This window comes from Pteropus vampyrus, unplaced genomic scaffold, assembly GCF_000151845.1.
Source record: "Pteropus vampyrus isolate Shadow unplaced genomic scaffold, Pvam_2.0 Scaffold81, whole genome shotgun sequence".
NCBI lineage: Eukaryota > Metazoa > Chordata > Mammalia > Chiroptera > Pteropodidae > Pteropus > Pteropus vampyrus.
In genome coordinates this window covers 1,524,326-1,538,075 of record NW_011888862.1, presented here as the reverse complement: position 1 = coordinate 1,538,075, position 13,750 = coordinate 1,524,326, and the positions used below count along the sequence as shown (strand labels likewise).

Below are 13,750 nucleotides of genomic sequence, written 5' to 3'. Positions count from 1 at the left end.
ATTAAGTAAAATAAATGTCACTTGAACACAAGCACTGCGAAACCGCGACAGTCGATCTGATAACTGAGATGGCTACTAAGTGACTAAGGGGTGCGAAGCCTCTAGGAGACGCTGGACAAAGGGATGAGTCTTGTCCTCAGCCGGATGGAGAGGATGGTGTGAGATTTCATCACCTTCTTCAGGATGGGGCATAATTTAAAACGTATGAATTGTTGATTTCTGGAGTTTTCAATTTAATATTTTCAGAGCACGGTTGATTGCAGGTAACTGAAACCGTAGAAGGTGAAACCATGGGTGAGAAGGGACAACTGAAGTCTGTGTCACAGTGGGTCCTTGACCGCCTTCTCAAACCTTCTATCATTAACATCAGCCATCAGCCTCCCAAACATATTTAATGTCTCGATTTCAGTATCTCTAAAGAAGATATTTCAACAGATGGTGAAAAAGGAAATAGGACAAAAATCAAAGGAGATGATTCTGAAAGGAAATGTAGAGAAACAACCCCAAAGCATGGTAACTTCATATGTATAAAAAAAGTGCCAGTCAGCTGGCTGGTGGATGGAATAGAATAAAATCTCGCATCTCTGTGGATTGATTTTCCTCAAGGAAGCAGAAAAGAAAAATGGCTCCTCCCAGAGACCCAGGCTCTGTGCTGGGTTCTAGAAACCTGATCCCACTCAGTCAAACAGGAGGAGCCAACGCTCAGGCTGACTGCTCAGAGGGAAAAATCATGAATTGAAAATACAAAGGAAGCATAGATTTGAAAGGGCCGAAGAGGAAGGCAAAAACCACTTCTAAATAAAGGTGCTAGAAATGGCTTCCATTTATTGTTACTTCACTGTTGAGACAGATCCCAGAGAGACTCGTGGCGGGCACAAGAGCTGAGGAGATGGACTTTCTGTGGCAGGAGCAGGAGGAGCTCAGGCGACAACTGCTATTCTAATGCCATCTACAATCTAAACACTGCACGTGTTGCCTGCGTGAAGCCACTGAATGGACACCCAATGCTATTTTAATCAAACGTGAGCATCCAGACAAGGATTGCAAAGGCAGCTAAACGAATCCCTCCACACTTACAAAATGGGCACTTAGTAGCAGTGACTGCAGTGGGGGGGGGTTGCGGTTTTGCTCGACCCCCCTCCCCCCCAGTGGAGCACACCCTTCTCTCCAAACCTCTGCTGCACTTCCCAGGGGGGGCCAGAGACCAGGAACTGGGCCTGAAGTTCCCACCTCTGTGGCCTGGGGGGAAGGAGAGGGAGGGTGACAGCCTGAAGCTGGTGGTGAGCTGGAAACTGTGTGGACAGAATCACAAAAGGCAGCATTTTTCCCATTAGCTTTTACCGAAGGGTGGGGCCTGTCAGTCAATACATGGCCCAAAGGCAGCAAGTCTTTATATTACATCCTAGTGTCTCCTGAGCAGGGAGAAAAGTATCTTAACGACAATGAAACTGTAGTGTCGGCCCTGAGAGTTGTAAAGGGCAGGTGACATGATTATCCATCGTTTAGCTTTCCTATTTTAATTTCAAAAACAAATACTTCTCTTTGGATTTAACATAAGCCATAACGCAGCGATGAGAAGAACGGTATATTTGATTTATAGAACGCATATACCTAAAAATAAATGAAAAGCAGTGTCTTTGGTGCTGAGGATGGACATTATTTTCCCTGGGCCTTCCTGTCATTTTAAACGGCATGCACACTGATGAAAAGCTCTCCACAATTTCTACCCACCTATGGACATCTATGGATGTGAAAAGACACACCGCATTGTGACCTCATAAAGCACTGATGTATCGCTGATGAAATTTGAGATGCGGAGGGTTTACAGAAAAGTGCAGAGCACAAAAAAAACCATTCACTGCAAAAAGTGGTCGAGAGGGTTTTAAAATCACGCCTTTCCTTCTGCTCCATTATTAAGAACCCGAGAACTCAAATATCTGGAGTCGAGGGAACATAAACTAGTAAACGTATTTCAAAAATAAACTATAAACTATCCCACTGTTTGCCTCTTGCTTACCAAATAGGATTTCACATTATCAAACGCCCTTCCTCTGAGGACATGAAATGATTTTATAGAATCGAAAAGGCAACGGCAATCAAGCAGGGAGAAAGGACGTGTCGCTATTATCACTGTCAGGTGATAAAACAGGTTCCACACATGGAGCTTGATGCTATCAGCTTGTGATGATGTTAGCAAAAAAAAAAAAATAACAAGGACAAGCTAGCTACGTGTTCATTATTACATTAACTTTAGTTAGTTTCAGATAGTTTATGAGGTATCATTAATCTGAAATCTCCTTCCTATAGTTAGTTTTAAATTCCTTTAGGATGTAGGAAAAGTACTATTTCTCTAGACCAGGGAGGGAGCGGGGAGCCAAATACAGCCCACAGGACAAATCCCACCCACCACCTGTTTTCTGTAAAGAAGAACGTATCAGAACCCAGCCCTGTCTATCTGTCTTATATACATATATATATTGTCTATGGCTGCTTTCACTATAATGGAGGAGATTTAGAGGTTGCAGCAGACACTGTATGGCCCACAAAGCCTAAATTATTTATCTGGCCCTTTACTGAGTGATGCATTAGACGTTTAATTATTTACCCTCGCTGTCTCTATGACACAATAAATACCAGATGTGTAAAATTGCCATATCTAGTAGGTTATTTTCCTGAATGTAAAAGAATGGGGTTTACATTAAGTCTTAATAGATTGTCTCTACAAATATGGCTGCCAAAGAACCCTTCCTCACTGTGCTGCATTTTGCTCTCTCCACCGAGACACGGAGTTTGTTTTCTCTCCCCTTGAATCTGGGGTAACCCTGTGACTTGCTTTGACAGCGGAATGTGGCAGAAGACGCCTGGCAGCTCTACTTTGCTCTTGGCGCCTTGAGTCACCATGTGGAGAGTCTATCACCCCCAGTCCCCAGACGTAGCAGGCACCGCAGCTGTGGTACCAGTCTTGAGTGAAACTATCTTGCACATCCCCGCCCAGCTGAGCGCCCAGTTGAATGCAGCCCCGGAAATGGCCCCAGCCAACGCCACTGAAGCGAACCGCCTAGTCAACTTCAGGTTCCGATGTTCCAATTAGTATTTCAAAACTTCAAGATATTTAAAAATAGTTCTAAAACAAGCCAACTCCATCATCTTCTTTTGTATCTTAAAAGCAAGAAACATCATTCTCTTCAGATGGCGGTATGAGCAGGTTGGATGAAAAACACGTCTCCTAAACTACAGGTAAGACGCAGAAAAACATCTAAGACAGTGAAATCATCTGGCAACAGCAATAAGACACAAAGTATAAACTAAACTCTGAAAAGATTTATTTTTTTAATCCACCTTCTCAGTATCAGGGGTTTCAGAATCTCATCTTCGAAGAAACATTTTTTCCCATTCTATTTGTCTTATGCAGAAAACAGGTCAGGAGAAAGACTTTACAGAAACCAAAAAGATAGTCGTTGAATTTAAGTCTGCTGAGGAGACGCAACTTGTCATTGACTAGTGATCAAAGGATTAAAGCTGATAACTACTCCCAGAAAAAAAAAAAGGGAAAACGGTTAAAGAAAGGAAGGCAAAGAAAGAAAATATTGGTCTGGACATGAGAATAAAAAAGTCCCCTTGAAGTCACAGAAACTTGGAGCAGAAGATTAAATTTCCCATGGAGAGTGGAAAGCGGGGCTCAGGCAAATTTAATTTAAATCTCAAAAAACAGAGTGACTTCGAGTAACCATTGAAATATAGGTGCCTCAAAGAGGAGACTAGAAGAAAAAACTCCAAAATGATTATAAGCAACTATCTGTGGCGGTGGACGGTGGATGATATTTTTCCCTTCTTTTTAATTGTTTTGTGTGTCTGTACCTTTTAGTTTTTAACTTGGTTTTATTTGGGGGGCTGAAATGTTAGTTTAGAATCATGTGATTTTTAAAAGAAATGGGGATTGTTGGGTTTAATAATATTAATACGACTAATTGATAATTACCTTAACATTTTTAGAAAATGATTTGTAAGTCTAAGTGGGATGAAGAAAATAAAGCATAAAAATGAATATATTAGAAAACAGAAAAAGATAGCATTAATTAATCCAAGAGCAAGTTTCTCTAAACGAAACATAAAAGTGATCACCTTTGATAAATATAATCGATAAAAAAGGAGGAAAATGCCTTCTAAATAAATTATGACTGTTAAAAGGGACCTAACGACAGCTACCGAAAAATAACTCTGAAAATATGAAAACTAGGAAGGCACGATCGTAGTACATTTGAAAAGCCAGATCAGGTCTCGCCAACTTTACCTGGAAAGGACAGATAAGACATTTTTTAGCCCTGGTGGGCCACACGGCCTCTGTCGCAACCAATCTCCACTGAATCCCAGAGTTTCAAACGGAAAACTCCGTCAAAGACAATGCTGAGTTAATTAACAACGACCGAATGGGAGAGGGCTGTCTAGAAGCATTTTCACACACAACCAGTGAGAGCGTAAACCACAATAATTCGGCGGGAAAACAAGTTGGAAAATGTATCAACAACTCTAAAAATGTTTATAGTACATGTGGATGGATACCTGTGGGGGAAGGAGCGCCGCTGCCCGTTCGCTGCTGGGCCCAGGGCTTTAGACGAGGGGCCTTCGGAGCTAAGGCTCCGGCTTCGGAGGCAGAGGCGCCTCCCAGGAGGCCGATTCTAGAAGTGGTGAAGCCGGCGGAGGCCGAAAGCAGTTGCTGCCGCCAGGTCCAGGTGCCATTGCATCCAGGACAGGAAAAGCAAGCCAGTCAGGATGAAGCCCCTTCCCGCTTCCTCTGGCTTCCCTCTCCAGCGCCCTCTGCTGGCAAAAGCTGGAAGCAGCCGCCGTAGGGAAAACGCGGTGTGCAGAGTCCCAATGTTCAGAAAAACAGCAGAGCAGAGAGCGGTGGATTTGGAGCTGCCAGATAATCCCTGAAAAACTGGCAACACCTTGAAACTTCTTTATAAAATTTCCCTCAAGTGTACAAAATATGCTGGATATCTCCAAAACCAGAGCCTTCATTCCAAAAACCTTAAAGGATAGAACTGAAAAACTAGCCTCAGATATTCCTTTTAGAGTGATTCTGGGAGCAAGCACTTTACTTCATTGATATTATTCTACTACTCATTATAATCATGATTTTGTGATTGATTGGGCTTGGAAATTTTGAGGACAAGATGTACTTTTCCAATAGTTTTATTTCTCCTCAATTTTCTTTTCAAAATGCATGATAGAGTATTATTATTACCTTTGCAAACCAGCAATTCGTATCACCGGTTAGAAGAATTTTAAACTAAAAGCAGCTGCATTACAGAGCATCTGTAATGTAACCGGACATAAATCGGAAAACCTCAGGCAGCTCTCAAATATGGTTACACGTGGAAAACAATAGGGTGATGATGATGTCATCATAGTGTGATCAGCTGGTCTGGACTGAACCCGAAGGGCAAAGGGTGCACACAATTTCTTGGGAACATTTATGATGGGGACAGGCTTGTTGTGTACTAGTTCACTTTAGACAGGGGATGTGTAAAATCTAAGGACATTCGGCTACTTACTGGTTAAGCAACGAGGGTGATTTTCTCCTGTTTACAGGGAGAATGTTGTTTGACCTAACCTTGATTACACCATGGGGTATGTTTAACATGTCTTCGCACGGTAAAACGCAGGTTTTTAAACTTGACCTCTCAGTTGAGAAAAACCCAAAGGACTGGTTTGCTTTATTGAATAATGAACCTGAGACCCCTCAGAAATGATCTAACGTGGGATCATTTGCCCCATTCAACACAAAATTTGAAATATTCCTTGGATGACCAATCGACATCTTTCCATGATGTCATTAATTGTTCCCCTGGAAACCAATTAGTGAGCTATTAGGAGCAGACCATCACCTCCTACCCTGCTTCTTACTACTGTAAATTTATTTTATTTCTAATTTCTATGACACCACCAAATAACAATTCCCAACGCCACATAAAAACACTGGGAGGGAGGGGCGATGTAAGATGAGGTAATGTGGAGAATGTTTCAAAATGCTTTCCAGTTTTAATCCAGATTTTCTTTTCTTTTAGCTCCCTGTGTTATAAATCTGTCCCACAAGCCGACCGCCCTGAAACCTGCCACCCAGGAACTTTTATAAAGCCGGGTCCCTGTCTAATGGGGTGACTTTAGACTCTAGAGAATGTGAAAAAGCCTGTGTCTGAACATCCAGCAATTCTGGTCGTATGACATAGATAAAGACTGGTATTTGGATACAAGGAACTGTATCCTTGTATCCAAGCGCTGTTTTGCAGCGCTATTAATGGGGGAACTCGGAAGCCATCAATATCCAACAATGCTACCAGAATTAATAGAGGGTATTATATCCATGTGATAGGTTCTTAAACAACAGTTAAAAGGATTAAACTAAATGTGTATACGTAAAAACACAAACTGACGTCGTTATGTATATGTACATATTATAGGTATATGTACACGTGTTTCTGTATATGTGTAACCATGATTCTATATGACAAAAACATGAAGAGTATGAGAGCAATGACTTCCATGTGTACACTATGAACCCACACTACACACTCAGGGTTGTGTTGTCACTGGGAAAAGGGCGGGGGACAGAGATCCAGGTAACAGGAAAACGAATTTTAGCCAAATCCAAAATATTTCCTTTTTAACAGGGGCTGAAAACAAATCTTACAAAATAATTAGTTGTGAATTTTATGGTGAAAATGTATTTTGGTATTTTGTTATTTTCTTGTCTTCTCAAGCTTTATTTCTTTTTTAGAGTTAAAAGGAAAGTTTATTAGGAAAGGGGTAACGCTCCAGGGAGAGCATGGTCTCCTCTCAGAGGCAGAGAATGAGAGGGATCTCGAACTTTTTTTTTTTTTTTTTACAAATAAAACTCACGTTGCGCTGATTACAAAATCCCTAAGATGCGTTGCTGTCTCTATCCTTTTTCTTTATTGTTACCTGAGCAGTAGCAGGAACAGGTAAGATGTCCCCTCGATTAGCTAATGGCTTCCAAACATGCCAAGATTTCAGCTAATTCAGCCAAGGCAGTGAAGTGTGAGCAGTCCCACAGATGGGGTGCAAAACACCACAAAGGCTCATTGCAACGTTACCTATTGCTGCATAACCACTGCAAGATGCGGTGTCCTAAAACAATATGCATGTATTATCGATCAACAGTATAACTGGGTGGTTCTATGAACCCCGGCTAGGCTTGACAGAATTTGGCTGGCTTGTCTACATCTTAAGTGGGCTGGTTGGTAGGCGGGGGTTGGCTGTTGAAAGTGGTTTTGCCCCCATATCGGGCAGTCGACTGTTTGTTGGATGGGTGGCGAGAAAACTGGGCAACCCGCCTCTTATCGGCCAACGGGTTAGTCGGGAGTTGTTCACATCTCAGCAGGATTCCAAGGGAGAGGAGGGAGATGAATCACATATGCCTTATTTTCTTGGCCGAAGCAAGTCCCCAAACCAGACTGGTCAGGGTGTCCTACAAAGCAGAGCAACTCCCTTGATGTGATCTACTGAAAGTCAGCCCCCAAACAGGAAGAAAAAAAAAATCCAGACCAAATTCAGGGGAAGGAAAATAGATCCCACCTCCTGATAAGAGAAGCTGGAAATTCACGTTTCAAAGGTTAGGGACAGGGACACGGTACGTACACATGTGTGTAATGACTCAGAAACATTCTTCAATCTGTCTTCTACGCCGTGGCTTCTTATGACCCACCAAATTCACAAAGAGTTTCAATGCTATGACTGGTTAAGCTTTATGTGCCATAGAATATAAAAGATGAACTATCGTTTATCAAAAGAAAATCTTACTGGATTGTCCCTCCAAGAGCATTTTTGGTTTTCAGACAGTTTAATGTACTGCCTGAACATTTAAACCACCTTCATCCTCTGACACGAATAGGTGTGTTTCCATACAGCTCACAAATCATCTCGCCCCAAATTATTTTCTGGATAATCATGGACAACTAATAGAAGCCGACGACCTGAAATTGTCTCAAAAGTCACCTTTACCATAGTGGAGATTGAGCAGTAAATGGAACCTTCAGGCTGCTGTAATTTACCTTGTACCAAAGCAGATCTCCAAAATGACTTATTAAATCATTCCACTGAAGGCTGTACATCAGCGAGTAAAGTACAAATCAATACGAAAGCACAGTCGAGCACTTTACTACCTATGGTTTTTCGTGACCTGCTGGAAGGATGAAGATTGATGTTGCAAAGGAAATGCTAAAACATGAAGACGACTTACTAAGATGAACTGCCTATGACTGGCATTATTTTTAATTCATACTATGTTTGCTCTCACTAACCTGTGTTAACCTTTTTGTTTACATCATGACATCAGCATATACTTATTCCTTACGTCCTGCCATGCAGAATATAGAAGTCAAAGAAATGTGATGATCTGTCAACTCCGTATTTGCTTACGAAGGAAACTATATGAAGGCACAGCACTAGATTTTCTCAGCCGCAAGTCAAGTATGAACTCAGCGGAGTAAGAAAGGAAGCTTGGCAGGCCTCGGGCAGTGACGCGTGGAAGACGCCATGCCGGAATGCTGAAGCAAACAGCCTTTTAAGTTCCCCAAAATGGGCTGTCACGGTATATTTTTCTTTTTAGGCATAGCCAATACCTAGACCTCCCTGTTTTAACTGAGATATAATTCATGTACCATAAAATTCACCTTAAAAGTGTACAATTCGGTGGGTTTTAGTATAAGATTTTGATAGGGAAGGTGATGAAATATTATTTTCAGTTCATCTTAAAATGACTGAAAAGATCAACAATGTGACACTCAACTGCAAGGTGTGAAAGTTTAGGAGAGTAACAATTTAAAAATTGGCAAAAGGAGAATAATGTATAATTTTTATAAGGATGGTCTAGACATTTATTTTTACCCGATGAATTATTTGAAAAATTATGAACATACAATAGATATTTTCATTACTTAAATCAACCTAAGCTGCAAACAATCAGCTAAAGGGAAGTCTGTGATTACAAAATGCTTTTGGGGGAAGAAAATAATTTTTCATTATCAGAAAATGAATTCATTGCAATCTCGAGGTACATAACCATACATATGTTCCAAGAGACAATCTATGTTCATTTCATTAGAGATATTATTTAACAAGCAGATTCTTGTGACACGTTTTTCTTTTCCAGGCCATGAATTCCTGATTACACGTTCCCAACAATTTGGAGCGCACACGGGTGCACCGGGTTTGAACAGGCACCGCAAAAACCAGAGACAACAACTAGCGTGGGCCCAAAGGCCACTCCAGACTAGACACCAAAATCCCGAGCTACTTAGCAGCTAACTGCACTACGATGGCGTCTACTCCCATTCAGTGGTTCTGATTCTCACCGGTCAGTGTATGCAGAAGTTTCTTTGATGTGACCATTTACAAATTTCTAAAAACCTCCCTGTGGCCCCTGTTCATGATTGGTGGCCTTTTGGAGTTAAGGTCAGCCGAGCTGAGCTACAGAAAAAGGCAGGCACCACTCAAGGCTTGTGTGGTGCTGACATCCCTTCGACTGAGTTAAAACTTCCTAAAACATCCTGGGGGAGGGGGAAGGCACGTGAGGGACTAGGACGAGGATTAGAAGGGTGACCTAGACCGAAAGCCGGCCATGGCGGAGGATGAACGCACTGGCCTTAGCCCAGCCCAGAGGTGGCGACCAGACAGCAAAGAGCTGCACCAACATCCAGGAGCCACCTTCTAGTCAAGCAACCAAGTGAGGCAAGATCAAAGAAGGGAAGGAAAACAAAAGGCCTTAACAGTAAAGGCACAGAGGTAAAACAGAATGAAATAAAAAGTTACGAGCCAAGGGGTTGGGTTACCTTACCGTTCCTTTGCAATGAGGAGGACCAGGCCAGAGTGAATATTCTCTCTGCTGGTTCTTTCCAACAAGATGGGCTCTGCTTTATTTAGATCACCAAAAATAACGTTTTACAGAATGGGAACCATGACATTACACAACAAAGTATAGCAGTAAAATCTCAAACAAGTCAGGCAATGTTTTTTTTTAGAGCACCAAAAATAAGATTTTACAGAAAAACAACTGTAACGAGCAAATGTATAGCTGCAAATTTTCTTTTGCCATCAATATCAATTCCCTCTAAAATATTTTGGGGCTACTTTGCAGTTTCCAAACAAAACTAAAATTTGTTAGACAGAGTTGCTCAGTCTCATCGTAAGAATGAAAACAGTTTGCAAAACAATTTGCTTAGTGCTAACAAATAACTAAAAAACCACGGTTATTGGTAACGACTCCAACGTCTACAGAAACAGCCTAAACAGCGATGGCGTCCGTGCTCACTGGCAAGGCTCAGATGCTGGAGGCCATTCGGGCACCAAGGACGTACTCTTGAACAGAAATAACTACAGTATGTAAGTAAAGTAACTCAAATAAATGGGCCCACCTCTGCCAGAGGCCCCTGGGGTGGGCACCCCACCGGCTCTGTCAGGAAAGGAGGCCCACCGTCTCCCCAGTTCTCCACTGGGGACCCAGAGCACGAAGCTAGACAGAAAAGCTGTTCTTCCAGAGCCATCAAAACTTTAATAAATCGCCCTGGGGTTCTTAGTGCTGTAGTGCGCCTCACAGGCGGCGACGTAGGCGGACTCCGGGAAGAAGTCGTCATGGTATTCTGCTAAAAACCTGGAGAGAAAACAACAGTCTCGATGAGCACCACATAAGGGCTGAACCCCAGCAAGCGGCGCCCTAAGTCCCAGCCGCTGCAACACTTCTCCCCTGATTGGTACCAGGGAGAAAAGTGAATATAATCTTCACTTCTGTATACTGATCGCTTTCATTGCACGTGTCGAGCTTCTACGGTAATCACGGTCTCATCAGAATCCTTTCACTATGAAGTGTACAAACAGACACAGAAGCGAAACTCCACTAGGTGTCAGTCTTGATTATACGAACACTTCTGTGCAAAAGAGGCCCCAGTGACTATTTCTACATTTTCCTGTTTTAAAAACGAACTATAAAAAATCGATTATAAACTCAGCGAATGTCACTTGAGAAATTCATAATGCTCATAGGGGCTAAGTTACACCAAAATAGAATGGTGTAACTAGTAAAGGGCATTTTGTGTTCTCGTTTGCCACACCAACAGGTGTTACAGTTGCAGCCTACAGTATCAAAACACATCAACAAGACGGACCTGTCTGACAACGAACGTTACGATGTGGGCATTCAAGAGTCTACAACACACGTGCTACCTTGACTCTGAAGGGTCAGAGATTTCACCATGGAGAGCTAACACATTCTCACATGGGTCATGTTAATTAGTAAGCTAATTAGCTTCATATCTGTTTCCCCAGCCTCCTCCCATCTGTCCAAGTTCCTAAAACTTTAAGGATAAACCTCTGCAGTACCTTCTTTAGAAAAACTGACTCAAAATGCTTGTAAGAGCGAACGTTTTCTTCTTTGACTGCACCCTTGTTAGTGGCTGAGTCCATTGATTCTCTGGTTGACATCTTTGGATACATTTTCCAAGCCAATTACTTTATTTATTTGTAAATCTTTCTAAGTTACTTCGTAAAACCCTAATTTCTCTTTGGTATTGGAAAGACTTCAAAATTAGCAGGCTTTCCTATGCTGACCTGCAGCTACAGCTACCTCTTCACGTTTTATTGGCATTATCTGATTTCGGCTCACACAATTTTTATGCCAAATAGAGTTGTGGGTTTGTTTGAGGGGAGGCTGGAAGGGAAGAGGGTATTTTTATTGTTTCTAATAAAATGTTATAAAGTCTAATTCCACTCACGGACACTGTTTCCAAAATGCCTACACGAAAGTATCTGTTAAAAACTCCAAGCCTGATTTCTCTGCTGGAGCACTCCCCACCCTGTGGCAGAGCCGACCTGATTAGCTCTTGGAGGCTGGGGCCGGACCATAAGGAACCGGCACCCCCTTAACGAGAAGGAAGAACCAAAGCCAGGTTGCTAGGACAAGCTGGGTGAGCCAGGGTGACGACCAGCCTTGAATACCAAGGAGAGAAACTGGTCAACAGACATCTGGGTGAGACAGAGCTGGGCCACAGGCATAAAGGAGGTCAGGCCCACAGCGTGGTTGGTGGTGGAGGGAGGGCAAGGCTTGGGGCAAATGATCCTAAGACATAATAAAATTTTTATGAAATTTGAGATTCTTTTTTTTTTTTTAGAAGGCAGCTATGTCAGGTAAAGAAAATAATACCTTTCTCTGAATTCACAAACTGTCAACACAGACTACTGGTAATTTATCCTATTAACTCTAAAGTAAACACCCAAATCCAAACTGTAAATGTGAGTATTTTATGTACCTACGACAAAGACAAATCTAATACTTGAGGTTAGTCTTGAATAAAAAATATAAAATTAAATCATCGATCTCAATCACTTCTGCTGTAAAATTATCTTTTCACAAGGTTATCTGACTGGATTCCTCTAGTGACACAGAAAATTTTACCCCCATAAAATGAATACCCTTGACTCAGAAACCAGATAAATTATGGAAAAATGAAATAACCCCAAACCCCTTATGTTACAATTACAGTTAGAATCAACCATACTGAGGCAATTATTGCTACTATGTAAAATATCAGAGCTAGCTTCTACAGCCCTTAAAGACAAATTCAGAAAAGTCACAGATAAGGCAGTAGAGGTAAGTTTTGACCAAGTAACAAAAATACCTCAGAAAGAGATCAAAGTGCTTCAGTAAAGCCTTCAGATTCTTCTCAGAAAAGGACATCTTTCCAAGGATTTCTGGAAGTTTCACTGCATTAAAAAGAAAAGCAAAACCATTTACAATCGGCAGAATCTGGTGATGAGTAAAACACACTCGAGGATCGTCTGGGACTCTGTGTAGCCTTATTTGAACTGAAATTACACCCTACGTCATCAAACGAAAAGAAAAGCTCTTACTGAACACAGAGACAGAGAAGTGATACAAATATTACGAACACAATTTTTATGAAATTTGAGATTCTTTTTTTTTTTTGGAAGGCAGCTATGTCTTTTTTTTTTTTTTTGAACAGGTCACCTTTCAATGATTTTTTCTTAGACCCCAAAATTACAAGATGTACATAAGTTAACAACTGTTAAAACCAAACCGCCCCCCCCCCCCAAAAAAAAGAGGAACGAAGAAAGCGAGGCGCAGGGCTTCTTACCGAACAGCCGCAGCAAGTGCTGCGCGCCGTAAATGTAGGAGGGTGGAGGTGGCTGGTCGCCGGGAGGGTAGCTGTCAGGTACGAGTTTCCAGGAGAGGACCTGGGAAAAGCACGAAGCAACGCTCTGTTATTATGCCTTAACCCTCTGTCACCCACAGATGTCAACATCTGGAACCTCGGAAGAAGTACACATGTTCTGACATTCTCAGGCCAGCGGGCAGATGCGCCACTAATCAAGTGTCACATTCCTATCCCCAAGCTTCCCATCCCTCTGGCACCTCAAGAGTTGATCCACAGAAAATGGGAGAAAACGGTGACAACGAACCAACATGGAGGTTCTAAAGCCACCCGGTCTCTGACTTTCCCATGAAGCTTTTTGTGGGCGTGATCCCAGGATTTAGGAGAATAACATATCATGTTGAAGAGGATCAAGCCATAAAACGAGTCCAATGAAACACTTGGAAAAAAGTAAATACACGATATAAATATGTATCATTATGTAAATACATAGAAAAAAATAGCAAGAAGTGTATACCAAAACGTTAATGTTCATTTCTTAGTAGTGGAATTATGATTTTAGGGGG

General features: G+C 41.9%; 2 protein-coding genes across 6 annotated transcripts in view; both read right to left on the bottom strand.

Moving 5' to 3' along the window:
- Positions 1 to 4,777, bottom strand: part of FRMPD4 (FERM and PDZ domain containing 4) — a 755,715-nt gene extending 750,938 nt beyond the window's left edge. Inside the window, exon 1 of the mRNA XM_011363039.2 lies at positions 4,561 to 4,777. The gene's annotated coding sequence lies outside the window, so the exon portion shown is untranslated. The remainder of the gene's footprint in view (positions 1 to 4,560) is intronic.
- Positions 4,778 to 8,870: 4,093 nt separating this feature from the next.
- The window catches only part of MSL3 (MSL complex subunit 3), a 17,529-nt gene continuing 12,649 nt past the window's right edge, over positions 8,871 to 13,750 (bottom strand). For all 5 annotated transcript variants that reach the window (XM_011362908.2, XM_023532281.1, XM_011362906.2 and 2 more), the window contains one exon: positions 8,871 to 10,669. In XM_011362908.2, the coding sequence (XP_011361210.1) occupies positions 10,570 to 10,669 (100 nt within the window). In that variant the 3' untranslated portion in view covers positions 8,871 to 10,569. The remainder of the gene's footprint in view (positions 10,670 to 13,750) is intronic.